This window comes from Marmota monax, unplaced genomic scaffold (genome assembly GCF_021218885.2).
Source record: "Marmota monax isolate L192 unplaced genomic scaffold, Marmota_monax_Labrador192_F-V1.1 WCK01_AAM20220418_F8-fsc00004, whole genome shotgun sequence".
Taxonomy (NCBI): Eukaryota; Metazoa; Chordata; class Mammalia; order Rodentia; family Sciuridae; genus Marmota; species Marmota monax.
Genome location: NW_026692881.1, coordinates 11965921 through 11990422, shown reverse-complemented (window position 1 = coordinate 11990422; position 24502 = coordinate 11965921). Strand labels below are relative to the sequence as shown.

Here is a 24502-nt window from a genome sequence, read left to right as displayed (position 1 = left end):
AAAAGGACAGCACGAGTGAGGGAGTCTGAGGTCATCACCCTCATCGTGGGCAGATTGTGACAGGAAATATCCTCTTGTATTTCATGAACTAACTTAGTGTATGCTTCACCCTCCTCACCATTGACTTACCCCTTCCATGGGAATTACTCTTGACCTTGTTGCTTACTGTGGACTTGTATGTTTGCCCTCAATTACCTTTTCTCTTGTTCCAAAAGCAAATTAGAATCACCAAAGGAGAAAAATAATTTTAAACAAGCTCTGACAAGTTTTATTAAAGAAAAATGTTGCAGATTTACTTTTCACCAGTTTGTTCTGGCACACTTCTAAGGATATCCAAATCACCTGGATCAATGACAGACAGTGTGCATGCTCTATAGTATTTTTCCCATGCTGTGCCCAGTTCAATAGCATTGCCACTGTAGTGATGGATGCCTGTTTTGGCCAACGTGGCATGGTACTCTCTTTCAAACTTCCTTAAAACTGCACAGTTGGCGAGAATGACAACTTTTACTTTTCCCACACTGATTGTCTTCAACACAACAGCACATACTTTCCACCTTTCAAAACTAGCTGGAGTCTAAAGTTAATTAACTTTAGAGACTTTTTTTGAAATTTGCTTTTAGGCTACCATCTTCCTGTCTTAGGTGAAGGATGGCCCCCAACCAAGAGCAGCCATCAAATGGCTGGAGAGCTAGAAAGGCTGTCGGAAATTTAAATAAACAAAAATAAAACATTAGTAGTGGTGATCAAATATAACTCAAATATAACTAGTTATATTAATGTGTAATCTTCCAGTATGTTTTTGTGCACTTATATATATAATCTTTAGGAAGGAGAATATATTTTACATAGTGTTTTCTATTTTCTCTTTTACTTAAAATTAAATCACAAGTATACTTTTTATAAAAAATATTTTTTAGTTGTTGATGGACCTTTATTTTATTTACTTATTTATATGTGGTGCTGAGAATTGAACCCAGTGCCACACACACGCAAGGCAAGTGCTCTACTGCTAATTTATGACTCCAGCCCCACGAGTATACTTTTTAATAATTAAATATTCTTTTAAACTCCCACAAGGTACTGTAGATGCATACCTAGAAATGTCACTTAGGCAGAGCCAGGATGCAAGCTCCTTAGGCAAAGGGACTGATTTTAAGACAGTGACTTGTGTGTGTGTAAAGAATATATGTAATATAGATATGCTATTTATTATACCATAACTCTAATATAATAATCATACATAATTTTATGGGTATATGTATCTATATTGATAAATACATATAGATATGTGATTGTTTTAAAATCTGCTCTTTTTCCAGAACCAAACATGTGCTGGGGCAGCATATGGTGTTGAACAGCAAGTAACCGCATTTTCTTGGATGTTTTTGAATTTTGTCATTCCAAAGTTTCAAAGATTACAAAAGACAAACTTCTTTGAACTCTCATTTTTATTTGTTCATAGGGAAATTATTGATCTGGCAACTGTTTAATTTCATAAGGATTAAGATTCTAGGAGATTGTTGGTACATAATAATTAACTAATACTTGTGAAATATCTTTGAATTGAAATTCTTTCCAATGTAGAGTTCACAAGTTACAAAACAAGCATGGGAGTTTTACTTTGCCTTAGCAGTGGAAGTGAATTGTCTTGGTTGTAATTTTCATTTTTCTCATATGTAATATAATGGATAAAATAGCTACCTGTTTCATGGGTTGATTATAAAATAATTACAAAGTCCTTCATGAGTTTCACAGACTCTACAAAAAAGATTTTTTAATTTTAATTTGGAAAAGCAATTTATTTTGTTTTTAAATACCTTAAAAATCCTGCTTTAGGTCTGGGGCTATACCTCAGTTTGTAGAGTGCTCGCCTTACATGCACAACGCCCTGGGTTCAATCCCCAGCACCACCACAAAAAAACAAAAAACAAAAAACAAACAAACAAAAAAAAAACAAGACACAAAGACCACTTTAAAAATTCTATATACTTTATTTAAAAATCTAATAGTAGCATTGCAGAAGACTGTTTCTAAATTAGGAAAATTAGATATCCACATGCAGACAAATGAAACTAGACCCTCTATGTCACCAGTTACACATAGCAACTCAGAATGGCTTAGACTTAAATATAGGCAAGTGCAGTGGTGTACACCTTTAATGCCAGTGGCTTAGGAGGCTGAAGCAGGAGGATTGTAAATTCAAAGACATGCTTCAGCAACTTAGCGAGGCCCTAAGCAACCTAGCAAGACTCTCAAAATAAAAAATAAAAAGGACCAGGGACTATTGTTATGTTTAACTAAAAAGAACAAATAAAATAAAGGGCTGAAGATGTGGCTTAGTAGTTAAGTGCCCTTGGGTCAATCCCTGGTAAGAAAGAAAGAAAGAAAAAAAAGAAAGAAAGAAAAAGAAAGAAAGGAAGGAAGGAAGGAAGGAAGGAAGTAGGTAGGAAGGAAGACTCACATGTAAGCCCTTAAATTTTCTTATCTAATTAAATAAAACAGGGCAATTGCTTTAGGACATAGTACTGGGCAAAGAATTTTGGATATGACCCTAAGTGCACAGGCAATAAAAATAAAAACTTACAAATTTACATTGTAAGTAAAAAGCTTTTTACTTACATTGAAGTAAAAAGCTTCTGTGTAGCAGAGGAAACAATCAACAGAGCAGTAGATGATATTTGTAAGCTATACATTTGACAAGTGGTTAAAATCCAGAATAGATAAAGAACTCAAAAAATAGCAAAAACAAAACAAAACAAAAACAAAAACAAAAAACCAAAAAAAACATAACTCAATTAAAAAGTGGGCTAAATATTTGAATAGACATTTCTCAAAAGAAGATATACAAGTTACCACCAGATATATGAAGAAAACCTCAATATCATTAATCATCAGGCAAATATAAATGAAAACCACACCTCACTCCAGTTAAAAAGGTCATTATCAAAAAGGGAAAAAAATAGCCAATACTAGTAAAGGTGTGGAGAAAGAAGAGCTGTTATAACACTGTTGGTAGAAATGTAAATTAGTACAGCCATGTGAAAGCAGTATGGAGGTTCTACAATAAACTAAAAATGGATGACAGGATCCAGTCATTTCACTATTGGGTATATCCCCAAAGGAAACACAAACAACATGTCAAAAAGATATCTGCACTCTCATGTTTATAGCAGTACTATTTACAAGAGCCAGGGTATGGAATCAACGTCCATCAATGGATGCATGCATAAAATAAATATATATATTGTAATAGCAATGTTTTGGCCAAGATACACAGAGAATGACCATTTGAACTAGAAGGATTGCTGACACATCATATCTGCCAATTATAATTTAAGAAGCAGCCCAAAGAGGAAGAAGACCCCAGAATTGGCCATGAACACACAGATGGAATCAACGTTTATATATATATAAACACTATTCAACCATAAAAGCATGGAATCCTGCCATTTTCAACAGCATGGATGAACCTGAAGGAAATGTTAAGTGAAATAAGTCAGGCACAGAAAGGCAAACATGGGATGATCTCACTAGTAAGTGAAATCTAAAAAAACTGAGCTCGTAGAAGTCAATTAGAACCAGGTGCAGTGGTGCATACCTGTAATCCCAGTGGTTCCGGAGGCTGAGGAAGGAGAATCCCAAGTTCAAAGCTAGCCTCAGCAAAAATGAAGCACTAAGCAACTCAGTGAGACCCTGTCCCTAAATAAAATACAAAATAGGACTGGGGGTGTGGCTCAGTGGTCAAACACGGATGAGTTCAATCCCCAGTACCCCTCCCCCGCAAAAATGAAGTCCATAGTAGTTACCAGGGACTGGGGAGAATAAAAGGAAAGAGGCATGGGGAGAAGTCAGTCATTGGGTACAGTGTTTTAGTCTGGTAGGAGGAATAAGTTCGGGTGTTCTATGGCACAGAAAGGTGAATATAATTAACAATAAAGCATTATGCATCTCAATATTGTTAGAGAAAATTTGAACATGCTCGCCATAAAGCAATGATACAACTTTAAGGTATAGATATGCTGAGTTGATCACTATCCAATGTATACAAAATGAATCAAAACATCACACTGTAACTCAAAAATATATAAAAATACGTGTTAAAATATTTCCTTTACAGAAGTGGTATGAAGAGTGGCATTTTGACTTTATTTCATTTAGCTCCTGATCTAATCTATATCATGTTTTTATCTGTGGAATCTGGACATGGTGGTCTTTCTAGAGGATGGCATTTTGATGTGGTGAGGTCCCCAATCCTTGGTGTCCTGTATGGGGCTCTGTGTGTTCATGGCGAATTCTGGGGTCTTCTTCCTCTTTGGGCTGCTTCTTAAATTTTAATTGTCAGATATGATGTGTCAGCAATCCTTCTAGTTCAAATGGTCATTCTTTGTGTATCTTGGCCAAAACATTGCTATTACAATATGACTTGTTTGTTTGGTACTGGGGATTGAACCAAAGGCTTCTTTCATCCTGACAAGCACTTTATCACTAAACTATAGACTCAATATTTTAAAAAATATTTATTTTAAGACAGGATATCTTGCTAAATTGCCCAGGTTGGCCTCAGACTAGCAATCCTCTTGCATCAGCCTCTGGAGTAGCTGGGATTACAGGTACATACCACTACATGGGGACACAAAGTGATTTTTGAAGATTAAATGATCCAATCAGATGGAAAATGTCTGGTGCAGAAGACCCACTGAAAGCCACTTTAATTTTATGGTGTTGATTATATGCTTATTATATATTGAAGTAGCAGTGCTGTGAAATCAAGCTACTCAAACCTTTAAAAAACATATTTTGGATTAATAGATGATTGATGTTTGCTAACAGTATAGAAACTTCTAGAATATTGCCCATAGTTCATAACTTTGTGATTTTCATCATTGTTATTTTGAACTTCATTTCAGATATCCAGAATTCACTTTTACTCTTCGTATTTATTTGGTCTATAGTGAGCATTGAGTGGAAAGTGCACATTATACATGCTTTGAAAATACTGGATCCTTAACATTTCCAAAAAATGCATGTTAATGAAAAAAAATATTTAAAGAAATTCTGTGAGTCTTAAAGCTTTTTTCATATCTGCAAGTTTCTAGACACTTTTAAATATTTGCAGGGTTGAATAACTGGAGTCTATTTCTTCCCCAGGGAAGAGCAGGCAATGCAGGCTAGGACTATAGGACCCTGACGGGAATGGATATTCAAGGAAGCTGAGGAGGGGTACAGCCAGGGGGCTTTCCTCTGTTGTGTTCAGGCAGTTTCTTTCCATTACAGGGTAGATTCCCATCAATTGTCTATTTCACCCTGGTATCCTCTGGTAAAAGTCACTGAGAGAATGTTTGTTTCTTCTGCTTGTATGAGGATGACTTTGACAGAAGGGATATCATTTTTTTTTTTTTTTTTTGCCTTGTGGTACTGGGGATTGAGCCCAGCCCTCTGAGCTCCAGGCCCTTCCCCTTTAAAGTTTATTTTGAGACAGGGTCTTGTTAAGTTGCCCAGGTGGACCTAGAACTTGTGATCCTCCTGCCTCAGCCTCTGAATTATCTGGGATAATAGGTATATTCCAGTGTGCCTGGTGGGATATTCTTATAAATCTTTTGTCAGTTTCATAGGTTGAAGCCAGCCCTTTGAAAATCTGATAGTTTTCAACTTTAATTGTTTTAGTTGGAATGACAGTTAAAACAGGAATTTATCAGTACTTAGCGTCTTATGTTTGTTCTCATTTCTACCAGCAGGCCAAAGTGTACTGAAGATAAACAACACTTGCCGAAAGTTCAAAGGGCACACAAGTTTGGTGATAAGAACCCACTATATTTATAGAATCACTGGAGTCTAAGCTTCCAGTTGCATTTACGCAGCTTACCAATGGCTCTCTTCATTGTCTTGGTGGTTTGTCTTTCTTGTTTGATTCTTTTTTCTCTGTGGAATCGAAGGCATGCCAAAGGGAAGCTCCCACCTGGCCCCACTCCTCTTCCAATCATTGGAAATATGCTACAGTTAGATATTAAGAATATTGCCAAATCCTTAAGCACTGTAAGTATGACTGATTCTCTTTCAGTTGTTTGCAACGAGTGAATAACATAGCCTTAGAGCCAAATAAAATATGGTCTTGGGTGCCATGTTTTAAAGGGAAGTATCCACTGGCTACCTGGATATGATTTTTCGAATGTATATAACTAGAAGAAAATGGGATCTATGAGGTGACTGTTGAAATTATCAAAAGCAGGAATTCTCTATCTTTATTGTGACCTAGGTCTCTATTTTAGTATTTATTCTTTGATGCGCTCTAATGGGAACGAAACTGTTTTCAGTTTCAGCAAAATCTACTGACTTACAGAGCTCCAACACTAAATTTTCCTGAAGCACATATTAACTTGAAGTCAAAGAAGTGACTAAGGGTTCAGGAATTTTGACAATTCCTATTACATTTACCAACTTAAGAAATCAACAACTTTCTGCTCCAAGTTTACATAGTGGTGCCTCTCCAAAGGAATTATCTGAAACCTATCTTTCCCCAGAGATAGCTCAGTTGCTGTAGCACTGCCCTAGAAGCTCCTTCTTCCTGTGCCTTGGGTTCTGGATCAAGATTGTGTCAGCATCTGGTTTACCCATTTGTTAATTCACGGCTTTAGGCAGGTTTTAAGATTTCTCTGAGCTTTGAGCTCCATTTCCTTAAGATGTAAATAATAATGATTTTGCATGGGTTACCTGAGTGTATCATACATTCAGCAATAATTAATGACTACTTTGCATTAGGCACCATTGTAGATGAATGCAGAGGATTTTTAATGGTAAATGAAAAATTTAAAAGAGTGGCATTATAGAATTTGCAGTCTGGAGAGTAGGCAGATACTATGACTAGTTTGCCAAGTTTTCCTGTATTAGTAAAATGTACAGATCTTTGGTGCTAAAAGGGTGATATTGAGAATGAATAACAAGGATTATTAGCAGTGTAAACATGTATACATGGGGCAATTTGGAGGAACTTTTTTAATCAGGAGGAGAAATAAATCGTTTTACTGTAAGTATAGTCAGGAAGGTTGAAATTGATGCAATTCTAGGTTTGGCAGGAAAAGTTTATTAAGTCATATAAACAGATGCATAATATAGTCTCTGTCACATAATTGGAGCTGAATAATAACAATAGCAATCTTACTAATAGTATCATGATAAGTACCATTTAAATGTATTTTCTTATTAAATTAATGGTTCTAAAAGTTGAATTCCTTCATAATTCCTTTATAATGGTACTAATGAGACTGTGCAAATAAAAATATTTCTTTCAGTCCTTTACATTTAAGTATTGAAATTCTCACTTTTCTGCATCTCCTGCTTCTTTTCCAGCTAGCAAAAGATTATGGCCCTGTATTTACTGTGCACTTTGGCATGAAGCCCACTGTGGTATTATATGGATATGAAGCTGTAAAGGAAGCTCTGATTGATCGGGCAGAGGAGTTTTCTGGCAGAGGAAGTTACCCAGTGATTGACCACATTTTCCAAGGATTAGGTATGATTGTTTTTTTGGGGAATGTCCTTGGGTTGATAAGTTGCAAGAATCCAAACAGTTGAAGAAATTAAGAAATTAGAAGCACTTGAAAAAAATTTATGAAACACACATTTCATAATTCTAAACGAAGCCTATGAATAAATTGTTTTAAAGTTTTATTAAATTTTGAATCAACATATATTAATTATACATATTAATGGGGTTTGGTGTGGTATTTCAAAATATGCATACAATCTGGACTGATGAAATCCACCCTTCTTTTTTCCACCCTCTTCTGCTCCTTCCTGACCTCTAATAATCTCTAATAAATAAATTTTCTCTAAGGTGTTGTTAATTCATTTCCAAAATCTATGAATGTGACATAATGTCCTCATGAAACATTAAATTCAGTGAAAGTAAACCATCTGACCACTAATGCTCTATGAATTTGTGCTTAAGACACTTTTAATTTAATTATGGCCAGTTGATATTACAAGCAAGTAAAAGAGAACAGGGGAGGTAATGACTATAGCATTCTATTCACCAAATATTTTGCTTCTTGGACTGAAGCATGGATCTATGAGGCTCTGTTTGAAGCCTGGTTAATATTCATGGAATCATTGCGGGTTTGGACTATTTCCAGATCTGTTTTTAATCTTTTATTCTTCTAAAAAACCTAAGAAGTATTCGAATCCAATAGAATACAAAGTATAAAGCACAGATATGCTCTGATAAAAGGATCAAGGAGAAATGCATAGGGATTATACATTGGATTGAGATTATAAAAGCTTTTTAAAAAATTAAGTACAGATGCTCCTTGATTTATGATGTGGTTATATCCCTGTAAACCCATCTAAGCTGAAAATATTCTAAGTCAAAATACATTTTGTACACTAACATCATAGTCTAGCATCAACCATTTACCTCCACGATTGCAAGGCTGACTGGGAGCCCTGGCCGACTGGTGCTGCCAAGGATCAGCACTGCATGTCACTAGCCTGACAAAAAATTAAGATTCAAAAATTTAAGTGTGATTTCTATTGGATATGTGTCCATTTTGCACTATTATAAAGTAAAAAAAAAATTCAGAGATTAAAACACTGTTAAATTGGAGACTGTCTATAGTTGACCTGTCCAGTTTAGGAGCTGACTTTAAATTATTCATCTTTCTGGTGGGTTCTGGAACACACAGATAAATGATCCTTTTCTTCTCTACATTGTGTGCTAAGAGCTTCCTATGCAAATTGCCTATAATTTTGTCCCCCTTCCCCTTATCCTCTGTATCTTGTCTTGAGTTTGGAAGTCTGATTTTGAACTTACTGATGCTAAGACCACATTACGTGGAAGAGATTAAACAAGTAAAAGTGGGTATTGAGATGCGAAGAGCTATATGTCCATGACTATTTCCTTTATGTGAGGAATAGATTATCAGGAGATTCCTTCAAATGCAGAAGAGTTGTCTCACATTCTCTTGAGAATTGCCATCTCTTGATGATTCTCCTAAAATTCACTTACAATCATAAGAGTCATGCCTGAAGAATCCTATGTTTTGGACTCACTGCGATTTATTAACTGTGTGATCATAACAGCAAGCATTTTATTTCCATAATCATCAACATTCTTTCCAGTATAATGGGGACAGAACACTGATTCACAGAATTGTTCTGAGATTTTGAGGAGATGATGGGTGAAGAAGAGTTTAATAATATGTAAGATCAAGTGTCCTGACAGTAAAATGCTAGGTTAGGTGACGAGAGGTGGCAGGTGAGGTGGGGCTTAATGGGAATTTCTGAAGCTGCCACCACTATATTTACATTCCTGGTTATGTGTCACTGTCATTTCCTGAGATGAGTGAGATGAGTACTCCGGTAGAACTCAAGACCATGGAGGATATTCATCTGTGCTCTTTTTCTTTGTGTCTTGATAGGAATTGTTTTCAGCAATGGTGACATATGGAAGCAAACTCGGCGTTTCTCCCTCACTGTTTTGCGGAATATGGGGATGGGGAAGAAAACCATTGAAGACCGAATTAAAGAGGAAGCCTTGTGTCTGATAGACGAATTAAAAAAAACCAACGGTGTGTATAATTATTTGTATAATTAACAGTAATAGGGTAGACTAATTGCTATTACAAGTAGAATTTTAGATAAGGATATAGAGTATCAAGTAAACCAGAAATTTACTTTTTGTTCAGGTGACAGTAGTAAGAAGTGGAGTGGTGAGGGGCATAGCCACTTTTAGGACAGGTTGACAGGTCTTTAATATCATTACCCTTTGGCTTTCAATGTCAAGCAAGATTCATCTCTTTGGTAGTGGAAGTAGAAAAGACCAAGGAAAACAGCAAATAACATTTAGGTCAGGCATGGATGTGTCACAGAAAATTTCTTCCTATTCCATGGGCTCTATCTTAGTAACAAGCAGGGTCACACCTAACTGTGAGACAAACTGGAAAATGTGATTAACTATGTCCAGAGGAAGAAGATGAGAACATGCATTTTGGGAATTAACTAGCAGTCTTGGCCATACTAACTTTAAAAACTAAGTAACTTTTCTAGTAACTTCTTAAGAAGCATTACAAAGTCCACCTAATTCTTCCAATGTGCATGGTGGGATTTGTCTCATATGGAAGAGTGTAGGAGAGAAGGGGGAAGCAATCACTGTACAAATCTCAGTGTATGCCCCTACAGGCCTGGAGCACAGGGGAAAGGAGGAGAAAGAGTGGGCAGGAGATCAGGCAGTAAGGGGTAAGGTCAGGATCATAAGGCATAGGTTGTTTTAGAACCTTATTATTTAAATATTTTAAAGCACATTATTAAATTAATAATACTTTATTCCTATGGTGAATCACTGTTGTGTTTATTTATATAAATCTAGTTTCATTCTTAGAATAAATTTTTGGAAATGGATTAAGAGTGCCAATGAACATTGTTTGATACCTATTATGCAGAAAGGAAAGGAATGAGAATAGGAGGCATATACTGTGCATATTGTTCTGTAAACTTATTTTTAGATATAATATATCGAGTTGATAGTCTCATATGTTTGATTTTAAAGTACTCTCAAGAACATTAACTGAATTCTCTTATTTCCGATGTACCATAATTTAATTAGCCAGTCTTCTACTTTTGGTCAGATGAGTTATTGCTGGTCTTTGGTGCTATTAATACAAAAAAATGAAATTTATACAAAACATTGCAGATCTTTGACTATTTCCTTAGAATAAAATTTTGGAAATAGAATTAGCAAAGTAATTTGGCTTTTAATACATATTAAATAGGAAGAGACTTTTTTTGTACTTCATTTGGATTTCCTTTCTTTGTCTTTTGTGCTCCTGGAAATGGAGTGCAGGGGTGCTTTATCATTGAGCTACATTTCTAGCCCATTTTACTCTTTTATTTTGAGATTGTGTCTTGTTAAGTTGCATGAACTGGACTTGAACTTGTGATTCTCCTTCTTCAGCCTCTGGAGTAGCTGGGATTTACAGGCGGGTACCACCATGCCTGGACTTACTTTGTATTTCAAATAGAATTTACATGGATGGGTTCCACTTTCCCATGGTGACCGTGACCTTCTCTTAGTTTTCAGACCGATGGTCACTGGCATTCTGCCTCATTCCATCTACTATTGGGGACCTCAGACTCTTGGGGACACCCATTTCAACATTGGATGTTGCTAACTGTTGGAAATGTCTTCCATAGACTGAGAAAAAACAGTGTGTCCTTGAAACTTCTACTTTTCGATTGAGCTAATTGTTTCCTTCTGGAGTTATAGGGCTGTGGTTGTCACTGCACAGAGGCAGGGTGCAGACTAATGCTGTGACACAGGCTGATAGGATATGAAAGTTTTATTATTCATGTCATGGTGCTTTCTGGGAAGACAGTGATTCCCAAGCAGGTCTGAAAATGGTGTGAGAAAGAAGGTAAGAGATACTGGCTTGAGGGTTTCATGGTGTTTTGGAGCTGTGGCCAGGATGGGGTCCCTGTGCAGGGCAGGGCTTGCATGGATTAAACTTCCTGCTTGTGCCAATGGAGTGAGCACTTGGGCTTTTTAATCCGCTTGTCTAGATGTGGGTAGAAGAGGAAGACAAAGGAATAAAGCTATCAAACATTTAAAAAAAAATGGAGATTGCTGGGTGTGGTGGTGCATGTCTGTAATCCCAGTGGCTCAGAAGGCTGAGACAGGAGGATTGGAAGTTCAAGGTCAACCTCAGCAATTTAGCAAGGACCTATGCAACTTAGTGAGACCCTGTCTCAAAATAAAAAATAAAAAGTCCTAGGGATGTGGCTCAGTGGTTAAGCACCCCTGGCTTAATTCCTTGGTACAAAAAAAGAAAAAAAAAGAAGTTGTATTCTTTATTATGTAGGAAACCTGCTTTCAAAATTATAGTGGATTTTTTCAAATATCTGAGTATGACTGCGTTTATTTCTTATTACTCTCTCTTCTATAAGAAAATTATACCTGGATTTCCAAGGAGTGTTGTGTTAAATACAATTTCAAGTTCCCTTACTCTTTTTTTTAAACTTAATATTTTTTTTTTGTATTTTTTGCTTTTTAGTTGTAGATGGACATAATACCTTGTTTTATTTATTTATTTTAATGTAGTGCTGAGGATCAAGCCCAATACCTCACATGTGCTAGGCAAGCGCTCTACCACTGAGCCACAACCCCAGCCCTACTTACTCTCTCCTCTTTCTTATTATTCTTTATTATTTGGTTGCTCAGTTTTCTACAGGCAGCATGAGAAAGTGTCTACATGAAATGATTTTCATGCATTTTCCTTTTTGTGAATTAGAACATTTGGAAAATAATGAAAGGAGTCAGATACCTGGGAATAGCAATTAACAAACAAACTGGAGCTTATTAGTCACTTTTGTTTGGGGAAAAACAATGAATTGATTTTTAGGCATGTGGAGTTTGTAGTGATGATGGCCTATCTAGGAAGTTCACCCTTCCAAGTTATTTCAAATAATACATTTAAGATTTATATGAGAATTGTGTCCTAACTTCTAACTTCCATTGTTTTTAGGATCTCCATGTGATCCTACCTTCCTTCTGTCCTGTGTTCCCTGCAATGTGATCGCCTCTGTCATTTTCCAGAATCGTTTTGACTATGGTGATGAGAAATTTCATACCTTGATTCACTATTTTCATGAAAATTTCCGACTTGTAAGCACTCCCTGGATACAGGTAAGATCCAGTTCTACTTAAATGTGAAATTATCATTGGACCCAAGTCCATCTGCTCACTGCTTAAAAGCCAATACTTGGGAGATAAGAGTTGATGGGAAGGAAATCTGATTTATTCAAGGGATACCACCCTGAGAAGATGGAGGTGGGAGGCTGTGATACCTTAAAAATGAAGTTCATCATAGAGAACTCTGGTGCAAAAAGACTTTCCTGAGCAGGAGAGGGGATCATAGACTTGAAGGCTACATGCTGAGTCACACATGCAGGTTCATTAACCATCTCCCTCCCTTGGGAGTGTTTTCCTTTCTCTTTTACTGGAACATCTTTGTGATAATAACTAACTTGCATCTCCTAGGCCAGTCCTTAGAATTCTTTAGGCAGACACTTTATTTTCCTGCAAGTTAAATGATATTCCACTTTTATTTAAGGAGCTGGATTAGCAAATCTTTAGCCCATACATTGATGTTATCTGAAGACTATCAGATGTTCCAGATTCTGAAAAACTAAAGAAAGAGAACTGATTAGAAGGTCTTGGAACCTATATTTTCTTATTCCTTTTTCTTGCAATAGTTGCCTCCAGCAGTTCAGTCAGTCACTTAGATGGTTTTGTTTAGAAATTATAATGCTGGGCAAGGAAATAGACAAAAAACAACTTTTCGAGGGGATAGTTTTCAAGACAGGGTGAAATATGACAAAATGATGTAGCCATTATTGCTGTTACAATTCCCCTTTAGTCAATCATTCAATTATTAAGACACTGAACAGGGGAGAAGAGCAAAAGGCAACTTTCACAGAACAGTTGTAATCTGTTAAGTGGCTTCAGTTTTGGAACCATCGGATAGTGGGAGATGAATGATATCACCTCCAGAATTCACAATTTTTAAAGTTGATTATAAGTATGTGGAGCTAGAGTGTTGATTTAGGTTTTCCTTCAGTTACAAAATAATTTTCTAGCTAATTTATTGCCCATACCTACCTCATCCCTCGGCCCTATTTCAAAATGGCTAAAGTGATGTTTATAAAGCTATTATTTGTAACCCGTTTGTGAGATATGAGGTTAGTTTAATAGTTCAAATGAAATTTATAACATGAAGTAAAGTAGAACAGAAAGAAAAATACAGTATTAGAGTAATTCATTTTAGAAAATTCATTTGAGAAACTTTTTTAAAAAAAATCTATAAGTATAGAGCTTGATGATGTAAAATGTATTTCTTATTATGGTATGGTACACTGTCAAAAAATTCTAGTAGATTGTGTTGAACAGTCATTAGCAACTGAAATTCTGTGTGGATTCATAAGGTCATCATGTGCTCTATCTGGGAAAAATCTCAGAGAACAAGTAGCCTACCCCTTCATTTAGCACCCAGAGGTATTAAGTATTTCTGAAAGTAGCTTTGGCAAAACAACCAGTGAGCTACATCTGGAATTTAAATTTCTGTACATTTGATAACCACAGACATTTTATTTGTGTCCTCTCCTTTAAATTCCATGTATATTTTAGTACAGGAAGTGAGTCTTACTCATTTGTACTCAGCACGTAGCAAAGTGGGTGACATCTAATAAGGGCTTATAAATGTTTCTTGAGTTAATGAAGGATTTTTTTCCTCTTTCAGCTCTATAATTTTTTCCCTAGTTTACATTATTTCCCAGGAAGTCATAATGAGCTCTTTAAAATCATTGCTGACCAAAAAAAGTTTATTATGGAGAAAGTAAAAGAGCATCAAGAATCTCTGGACATCAATAACCCTCAGGACTTTATTGACTATTTCCTGATTAAAATGGAAAAGGTATAATGTGACTCTGTCTTTATATCTCATGCTTTGTGGGTAATATCACTCAAAGATAAGCTTTGTTTTTCCATTACTTGTGCAACCTTCTGTTAATGCAAATCATTGAGTGTCTTGCGATATTTTAAAATTCTCAGTGGCGAAATGACATGAAAGGATTTGTATTTACCATGATAAAGGCTGTTCTTTATTTGGGGGTGAATTGATACACATATACAGTCACACGTTCAAGACTGATGATAATGTCACTGTTCATAAAATAACCTCCATGAGCCAGGGGTAGTGGTGCATGCCTGAAATTCCAGCAGTTTGGGAGGCTGAGGCAGGAGGCTCACAAGTTCAAGGCAGCCTCAGCATCTTAGTGAGGCCCTCAGCAATTTATCAAGATCCTGTCTCAAACTAAAAAATAAAAAAGGCTTTTGGTGCACCTCAGTGGTAAAACACCATTGGGTTTAATCCCCAGTACCAAAAAAAAAAAAAAAAAAAAAAAAACAAAACAAAACAAACAAGAAACCATCCATGAATGGAAGGCCTAACAATTAGTTGAACACAAGAATAGATAGAAATCTGGGGAGGTTTACCTTTGGAGAGATTGCAGGAGACTTCACAGTTGAGGTAGGTTTTGAGGAAACTCTGGTTTAGATTAACAGGGAGGGTAAAATAATACCAAGGAATGATAATTGTAGTGGTTAAGTGTGTGGAAATTTTGAGGAGGTTAATTTAACTTGATTTTAACTGAGGAATGGTGGTGGTTATGATGACTGATGAAATTGAGAATAGTGATGAAGTTGGGGAGTGTGTTAACACTGGAGGTCTGAAGGGTAGATTTCGACATGATGAAACAGACAGTGGATGCTAGAACTGACAGGGAGTAGCAGTGGATGACATAATAAAAATTATGTTTGCAAGACATTACGGGATAACTGATTTACTCTAGTGGGTGGGAAAGTGAGGACTTAGAAGTTTGTAACTGGTTTTATTTTAACAGTTTAAAGGAATTCTAATATTCTTCTTACTTCACCTTCAGCTATAGCATTAATGTCTGCCTTAATTTACCAAATACTTATGTTATATTGAATTATTTTATTTTACCTGGAAGACATTTTATTTACCAAGAAACTATCGCACATCATTTCTAGGAAAAACATAACACACAGTCTGACTTTACCATGGACAACCTGATCATCACCATCTGGGATCTGTTTAGTGCAGGAACAGAGACAACAAGTACCACAATGAAATATGGACTCTTGCTCCTGTTGAAGCATCCTGAGGTCTCAGGTATGAGCACAGATGACAGGCAGAATGAAGTCCAGGTAGGTGTTAGCAGACAACACTGATAACTGTTCCACTGTTTACCTGCATAGATAATGTACTAGAAATACTTTCATCATTTGTACTTTTACCTACCACTGGATGGATTCAATTCAAATTAGATCACTGGAAAAAGAATGAAATGTTTAAACAACACAGATCAGAAGGGCCATGGTTGTTATTCTTGCTATGGTGCAGAATCCTTGATTTGGTTTGGGACAGATGCAGTAACATTTGTCAAAGGATCTGGACATCCTATAAGTAGTTTCTGACCACTTTATATGACCCCTTTGTTCTAGATAAAACTCCAACTCCCAAACTGAAGAGATAGCCTCTTTCTTTCTCTGCAAAAATCTCTCTTGATGTGTCTTCCATGTCCAGATAAATATACCTTTGTCAAAAGATATTTATACTCAAATGCATTAACCATGTAGGGATTTGCTCAAGAAACTTACAATATTTCTCAATCAGAAAGGCTAACTCTCCAACTAAAAAATAATTGTACCCCAATTTAAAAAACCCTTTCTTTGCCGTTTTAGAAAAATAAAAATTTCCTCACAAACATAACTTCTCTTGCAAATGCAACTTTTTCATTTTCCCACCTCTTTTGTGTTGTATCCTCATCTACGAGGACATTTCCTTCATTGCTATATCATGACTTTGCTCTCATGCATTGCAACACATTCAGTAGAAATAAACCTCATGAGACTTACCTCCATGATATCAGCACTTTGTTTTAGGTCCTTCTACCCTCCCATTGTTTATAGGGAAAATAGAAGCATAACCTTAATATTCCTTTACTAGTGTGCATAGTGAGATGTGGTGCTCCTGTGTTTCTTTCACATGACATATACTCTCTCATGAGCTTTTGCAAAACCTATGCTGAGTATGAGCAGAAACAGTATGTATTATTTTACAAACCTTTAAATCTTGTGTGTACTTCACAAGATGTTATTGTGTCATGTTTCCCCATCACTTCCATTGGATTTCTTTTGCATCATATTTGTATATATTTTCCTTTCCTTTCTTCCCATCACAACTCTTACTGTGCCATTCTATGCCATTCTGATTTTATAAGGAGTTCCTGACCAATATATATGACCCCTTTCTTCTAGATAAAACTTCAGCCCCTAAATCAAGAAAGTGAAATTCCTTGTCTGAAATTCCTTTTTTTCTTCTTTACAGCTACCAAAGTGCAGAATTTTCACATGCTCCATTACAAAGTTTCATTCTCTAGGTGGTAGATAAATGTAACCTGACCAAAGTGGTAACATGGCATTGATACTCTGGAAAATGGGTTTTAGACTCTAATAGTGGTGGCTTAACATTCTGATTGTACTTGTGAGCAGCTGTGTAACCTCAGCCTCCTCACTACCTGTCCATGTTCCTGGTCTCTTATCTGTTTCACAGGGATGATATGGGAAAGACCACATATTACCTGGGTGTCTTTAGGAAATACACTTACTTCTCTGGTCAGGTTTCTTTCTAGACCAAACAAAATAATACCCAACACACAGTGCAATTTTGAGGAATTATACTGTAATGAATTATGCAGTATGTCTGTCATATATTACATTCTAAATAAATGTTAATTTTCTTCCTGTTCCCTTGTGCTTAATCAACCAAATATCTTATTCTGTTCTTCTCTTTATTAAGCATTTACTGTACCGAGTACTTCTTAACCTCTTGGAATTTACAATAATATTTATAATGAAAACTGGCACACACAAAGTGGTAAACTACATGGTTTTTAATGACTTTTTAAGATTCTAGATCTTTGAGTCTACACAAAATAGAGAATCTGGTTTGAAAACTGAACTTTGTTGGACAATTATGTTTTATATGTGTATATATTTAGGTAATTAATAGACATCTAATTTGCCCAGGAAGTTAAAACTTCTATTTTTCCCTTATGGAGGTAATGATCCATAATTTCCCTATCTTCCACCACAATGATTAAGAATTCAAATAAAAGTTATTTCACATCTTTGTCATTTCATATAAATTATCATTTCTTCCTCTCCAGCTAAAGTCCAGGAAGAGATTGAACGAGTGATTGGAAGAGACCGCAGCCCCTGCATGCAGGACAGGAGCCGCATGCCCTACACGGATGCTGTGCTGCATGAGATCCAGAGATACATTAACCTCCTTCCCATCAACCTGCCTCATACAGTGATTCAGGACGTTAAGTTCAGAGAATACGTTTTTCCAAAGGTAAGAGATAATTAGTCTATGCTTCTCCTTAGGAACCTTAGGCTGTCGATGATTCCAATGTGAATTTCCTAAACTTCTAAGGGAACTCAGGCATCTCACCCTCTGACCATGTGCTCCTTTCTTTCTTGTTTGTGGACACATTTTCTAAATAGAATACCAGTAGCAACCTCAGTATACTGATAGCTCCACCCTCTGCCTGGTTGTTAGTGCAATCTGCTTCCTTGCTCTCCCAGGTATGTTTTATTACTCTTGCCAATTAACCCGTGTCTTATATTCCCATCTCCCTCCCTCCCTCCCTGCTTTCTGATTCACTTACTTATAAAGAGCCTGATCCAATAATCTCCTTCCTCCTCCCCGACTTGAACTATTGAACCCAGTCTGCCAGAGAAGACTCTGCACCCCAGCAGGTTGGTCTTATAATCACCACCCACAATACATGGGTATACTATTCACCAATTCTGAATGTGTCTCAAAGGTACTCAGAAACCCTGTTTTATAACTTTACTCATCTTGGGTCACCATGTGCCACAGTGACTCTTTTAACCTTGAACTTTCCTCAACACCCCAACTCTCTACCAGCTCCTTTATTCCAGGTGACTTGGTCTTCCACCTGACAGAGGAAATCAGAGCACTGGGAGGAAGTCCCTCAGTTCCCTTCCTCTAGATACACATACTTAGCTGCATCCACACAATTCTCTTTCACGTCTGTCACTGTGAAAGAAATCCCCTTTTATCTAAAGTAAACCCTTCTAAACTGCTGCATAGCCCCTTTCTCCTCACTTTTTCAAAGATCTTCCTTAAATAATAATTTCCTCTTGCTTCTTCTTCTTCTTTTTTTTTTTTTCTTTTTGTGATGCTGGGGATTGAACTTGTGCATGCGAGGCAAGCACTCTACCAACTGAGCTGTATCCCCAGCCCCTTCTTGCTTAATCTTCATATTTTCCCTCCCTTCTGGCTCCTTTCTATCTACTCACATCTCTTACATCTTAAGAAAGATCTATCCTTAAACTCTAATCCCTTTGGCTCAAACTTTTCTCAACCATTTCCTCAAATTCAAAATTCCCAGAAAAAGTGGTTTGTTCTAGCCACGTAAACATTTCCCAATTGATCATTTATTCATCAACCCACTGAAAATTATCTTCCGTTCCAGTGATGCTGTGTTCATCCAGGTCATAGATGGCTGCCATGTTACTAAATTTAGCAATTTAATAACAGGCCTGATTTTGCTTGGCTTATGGCAGTGCCTATATTCTTCTGGATGTGTCACATTGTGATCCACCCACTTTCCACAACAGTGGCACAATCTCTATTTCTCATGCTAAGTATTTATTTTCAATGTTCTTTATCTTGTAGAATGTTGAATAACATTTGTTGAATTCTAAATGCTGAAGATAAAGAATGATATAGTTTTGTCTGCCTGAAAATGTCTTTATATTAGCTGTTAATCTGTAATTTTGTGGGGCAGGAAGGTGATCTATTTCTCCCCAGATGTTGGAGTTTGGCCAACAAGTGTCTAATTTGAGAGTGACCCAGAGATTCTGTAGAGTTCACATATAGAATTTAGGGCTCTTCTTGTCTGGCCCTTTCTTTTCTGGGATTCAGCCAATTTCTTTTCAGCTTCTGTGTGGACAGCATAGCTGAAGCATGTCACTAGTTCTTCAAGACAGTGAGACTGATTATTATAGTCACCCAATATTCCCCTTTCCCCCTTCCCCCTACCCCCGTGCTTGCCCTAGAGGTAAAACCAGTTCCTTTGCATTTGGGATCACCCCACAATATATGTATGCATGTGCATTTATATCAGAGATTATCTGATAGGATTCTCTTGACTTTTCCCTATTGACATGTCTTTATCTTTGCTGACTTATTCTTTTGCAGTCTTCTTGTTATTAACACTATCCAATAAATTTGAATTTCTGCTTTTTTCAACTTTATAATTTTATTTACTTATTGTTGTTTCTTTATAGAACTTAATAGCATATCTACTTTTATGCAGGGATATAATAGCTACTATTTATTCCTTTTAATTATTCTTTAAATACTTGGGCACATTCATAATATCCATCTATTTAGAAGTTCTTGTGTGATAATTCTAGGATACCATGGGGTCTGTTTTTATTGACATTTTTTTCTTTAATTACGGGTTACATTTAGATACCAAAATATTGTGAAAACTTATCATTATCATAATGGTAATAAAATCTTTCTCCCTGAGCACTTTCACATGTGGCAGTATGTATGTAAAATTTTTTTGGGCTGGGGGTGTAGCTCAGTGGCAGAGTCCTCACTTCCATTAGCAGGACACTAAGTTCAATGTCCTCCCTAATGTCTTTCACATATTATCCTATTTTACCATTTTACAATTACAATAAACTATGGTGGGTTGTTTGCATTTTACTAGTGATGGAAATGTAGTACTGAAATGTTAGACAACTTACATGTGGTAACATAGCTTGATTAGATAGAGGCAAAGATTCCATTGACTTTGAAAAATAAACTGAATCTAGAAGTTAGAAATTCTCTCTCCTTTCTAAAAGAATATGTTGCAATTCAGTTAAATCAACATATCAACAGGAGAACATCTGTTTTACTCAGCTGTTTTGTTGCCATGACCAAAAGACCCAACAAGAACAATTTTAGAGGAGGAAAAGTTTATTTGGGGACTTATGGTTTCAGAGGTCTCAGTCTCTATATGGTTGACTTTATTGCTCTGTACCCAAGGTAAGGCAGAACATCAAGGCAGAAGGGTGTGATGGAGGAGGGCAGCTCAGGACTTGAAAGGAAGCAGAGAGTGAGATTAAGATCAGCAGATCAGGGAAAAATATATATTCCAGCGGCATTCCCCCAATGACCCACCTCCTTCAGCCATACTTTACCTGCCTATAGTTACCACCGAGTTAATCCATGTACTGATTAGGTTAATGTTCTCATAACCCACTCATTTCACTTCTATACTTTTTTGCATTGCCTTACACATGAACTTTTGTGGTACCTCATATCTAAACCATCACAGCATCCTTACCGGTTTCTCATCTTGATGGGAAATTAAATGTTTTTCAAGAATATGGAAATTCAAGTTACTGAGGTTCAAAGAAGACTTCAAGTCAGTTCTCAAGAAAATAAGCGGGATTTTCAGTGACATCAGCTCTGTTAGACAATTTTGCAATTTATTTGTCCAGAGCAATGCACTTCAGGGAGTTTCCTTGATTTTCTTTCTGCACAGGAAATGCTGTGTCAGGCTATACCCTGCTGAGAATGGCCTTGCAGGCAGTGAACAGGGCCTTGGACCGGGCATTACATGGTTAAGACCTGTTTGGCTTGGCTGTTCATTTGTTATGTGACATGGAGCAAATAAATTCTCCTTTTGGTGCCTCCCACTCCCCTCCCTGATCTACAAGATCTATAAGAAGATTAGGTGAGGGATTTCTAATTGTTTTCAAGTTCCATGATTCATTTATAAACTAATTCATGTGTTTCTCTTTCTGAAAGGGCACAGAAATAATGGTGTCTCTGACCTCTCTTCTGTATGATGAAAAAGAGTTTCCCAACCCACAGAAGTTTGACCCTGGCCACTTTCTGGATGAAAGTGGCAACTTTAAGAAGAGTGACCACTTCATGGCTTTCTCAGCAGGCAAGCAAGCTCTGTTTTCATGTGTGCATCAGGGGTCAAGTGAGGAGAAGGGAGACTTCTCTGGCCTGTACGAATTGCCATTTCTATGAGGCCAGAGGCATGTTCAGGTTGTTAGGTTTTTCTCATTGGGTTGGAGGCTCTGCCCATTGATTCTGCTTCCTGACCCTGCAGAGATTCTGAAGAGCTTCTAGAAGTCCAGTTCTACCAAGAATTTTCTCAGTTACCTTGAGAAGTCAGTTTAATCAATAACATTACTGAGCACCTTATGTGTAGCAATCCCACACTGAGATCCAGGGATATGAAAGTGAATAAGAAACAGATCTTCCCTCCAAGAGAGAGGAAGATTAATTCACAGGCAATGAAGCTGTAGTGTGACCAATGCTATGCTAGAGGCTGCTGTGAGAGCATAGTGAGATGAGCTCCTGACTGGTCTTTTTGAGGCAGGGGAAGAGCATTTAGAGGGTAAGGGAAATTTTTTTTCAGGAAATAACATTTGAGTATTTTGTCTTAATTTGTAAGGGTCTTTGTAGGAAACAGGTGGCAAACACTCAAAAATGTTAGCTGAAGGGTCTAATAAGGAGGCTGTTTTCGGAGGCGTGCACAGGACAAGGGAAGTGGCCAAGTGTGCTATTAGGGACTAGCATCAGCAAGAAGATGTTTCCATCCCAGGTTGGAAGGTGCAAGGGAAGGAGGGTGTCCCTGGAAACTAAATAGACATTTAGCCAAGATACAGTGGATGCTTAAACTGCAAATGCGTGTATTGGTAGATGAATAAATACAGTCACTGCCAGAAGTAGGAAGTGGGAGAGTGGGACTGAAGCACTAAGTACTCTAAGCTCTTTGACACCCAGTTGTATGAATTCTAAGGAATTGGGTCCTGGATTAATACTGTCCCTAGAAGCCAGTTTCCAGGAAACAGATAGACATAAGTAAAGGAAGAAAGGGAAGAAGAGAAACCAGGTTTGTGGATGAATAGAAGCCAAGCATTAATTATTCATAGATTAATATATTCATTAATTTTGTATTATTTAAGCCTCCTCTTGTGATAACTCAGAAATAGAATTAAATGATTAATTGATTTGTGTGTCATTTTTAGGAAAAAGAGTTTGTGTTGGAGAGGGCCTGGCCCGCATGGAACTGTTTTTAATCCTGACCAGCATTTTACAGCATTTTACCTTGAAACCTCTGATTGATCCAAAAGACATTGACACCACCCCAAGTACAATTGGGCTAGGCTCTATACCACCCTCCTATGAACTCTGTTTCATTCCAGTCTGAAGAAAGGAAAGGTTACCAAATTTCTGAAAGAAACTCTACAGCCTCATCTGAACAAGTATGTATATTTTTTTCTGGCTGATGTGTCAATCATTTTGTACACCCTAACAGGAGGAATACCATCCATGAGCGCTGTGTCTTCTAATTTTCCCCACCCTTCAAAATTCAGTTCAAACTTCCTGCATAAGAGAAACCTCACTGTTGAATATCTAATAAAATTCTTGTTGTAATACAGTTCTGAGATCATAAGCTACAGTGCATCTTCAGTGTATACCAAACAGAAACAAACTTATAAATTAGTTTATTTTAATAAAAATTAACAATCAGAAATTATCCTATGATTTTAAAAATATTTTAAAATAAAATACAGAATTTATGCATCTCTCACTGCTGCAGTCTGGCTGGGCACAATCAGGAGCCACTTGTCAAAAGAAACTAACTTTATTTTTAGAACCACACGCCAAACAAAACAGCCTCTCAGGAAAAACCCTCAGAGCCTCAACTGCCACCACCGGCTTTCCACAAGCCTCTCTCTCCCACACAAGCTTCTCCCCACCTCCCACAATCCTCCTGCTCTTGAGGCCGATTGGCTGGGTCACGTGGGCGGAGCCAAAAAAGTCCCCCAATGAGCAGCTCCGTGGTCTGAAAGGGCAGGGAAACAGCCCAATGAGCATCACCGCAGAGGAGCCAATCAGCTAGATGTTGCTGGGGCCGCTGTGAGCCAATCATCAGCCAGCAGCTGGAAGTTTGCTGGCAGCTGGAAGTTTGCTGGGGCCCCTTGGGTTGTGGCTCTCAACATCTCACTTCTATGTAACTCTCTAGGGGAATGATTTCTTGACAGTTTGTTCAATATGCTTTTGTCTTTTTCCATGGTTATTAAATTATAATTATGTGTGTACATGTGTATGTGTGTGGTGAACATGTTTATTCATGTATGTACAGGTTTATGTATGTGTATGCATATAGGGAGAAAACATGGAAAGATCTTTCCAGCTAGAGGGAACAAATAACAAGAAGTAAAATCTGAATTTGCCAGTTTGTCCAAGGATATCTTTTCTTTTTCCCTCTAGTGGTTAAACACTACCCTCTCATGCACATGGATAAATAGACCTAGGGGAATATGTATATATGGTGATATTTGAACACACAGAGAAATACTTACATATGTGTGTATATATGTTTAAGATAGCTATGATTTGGAGATGACATTTATATACTGTTATAGATATTTTTACAGGCAGTATAAATAAATGTAACTCATAATGTCACATTATTTGGATATTCCATAATTGCCAAAATTATTTCCCTATTCAAATCTGTATAGTTATGTGATATTTAGATTATTTTTGAACTGTTAATATAAAAATGCTATGTGCACATATACTTTTATTCCTGTACTTCATCAGGGTGGTTTCCTAGATAGTAAATGGCTGCACTATAGTGAATATGAGCTTTTATTTCAGAGATGGTGAAACATAGTGCATTAAATATTATATAAGTGTTTACTTTTTCTATTATACATGTAACTAAGGACTACGTTGTTGTAAATCATGAGGATCTAATCATTTGGTAGATTTAATAATTTTTGGTTTCCTTTCATGAATTT

General features: G+C 36.9%; 1 protein-coding gene and 1 pseudogene across 1 annotated transcript; one reads left to right on the top strand and one right to left on the bottom strand.

The window, feature by feature from the left end:
- Positions 1-292: 292 nt before the first annotated feature.
- LOC124096350 (large ribosomal subunit protein eL30-like) lies at positions 293-1713 on the bottom strand (annotated as a pseudogene).
- A 4126-nt stretch (positions 1714-5839) lies between these two features.
- On the top strand, positions 5840-23799 carry LOC124096546 (cytochrome P450 2C21). Its single transcript, XM_046450496.2, has 9 exons — positions 5840-6036; positions 7348-7510; positions 9417-9566; positions 12516-12676; positions 14289-14462; positions 15602-15743; positions 17803-17990; positions 21480-21621; positions 22718-23799. The coding sequence occupies exons 1-9, from the start codon at positions 5869-5871 to the stop codon at positions 22897-22899; spliced, it is 1470 nt and encodes a 489-aa protein (XP_046306452.1). The 5' UTR covers positions 5840-5868; the 3' UTR covers positions 22900-23799.
- Positions 23800-24502: the final 703 nt, after the last annotated feature.

Coding starts and splice junctions, on each gene's coding strand:
- LOC124096546 (XM_046450496.2), top strand. CDS start 5,869: ATGGCTCTCTTCATTGTCTTGGTGGTTTGTCTTTCTTGTTTGATTCTT. Junction 9,567..12,515: donor CGAATTAAAAAAAACCAACG/GTGTGTATAATT, acceptor CATTGTTTTTAG/GATCTCCATGTGATCCTACC. Junction 12,677..14,288: donor TAAGCACTCCCTGGATACAG/GTAAGATCCAGT, acceptor TTCCTCTTTCAG/CTCTATAATTTTTTCCCTAG.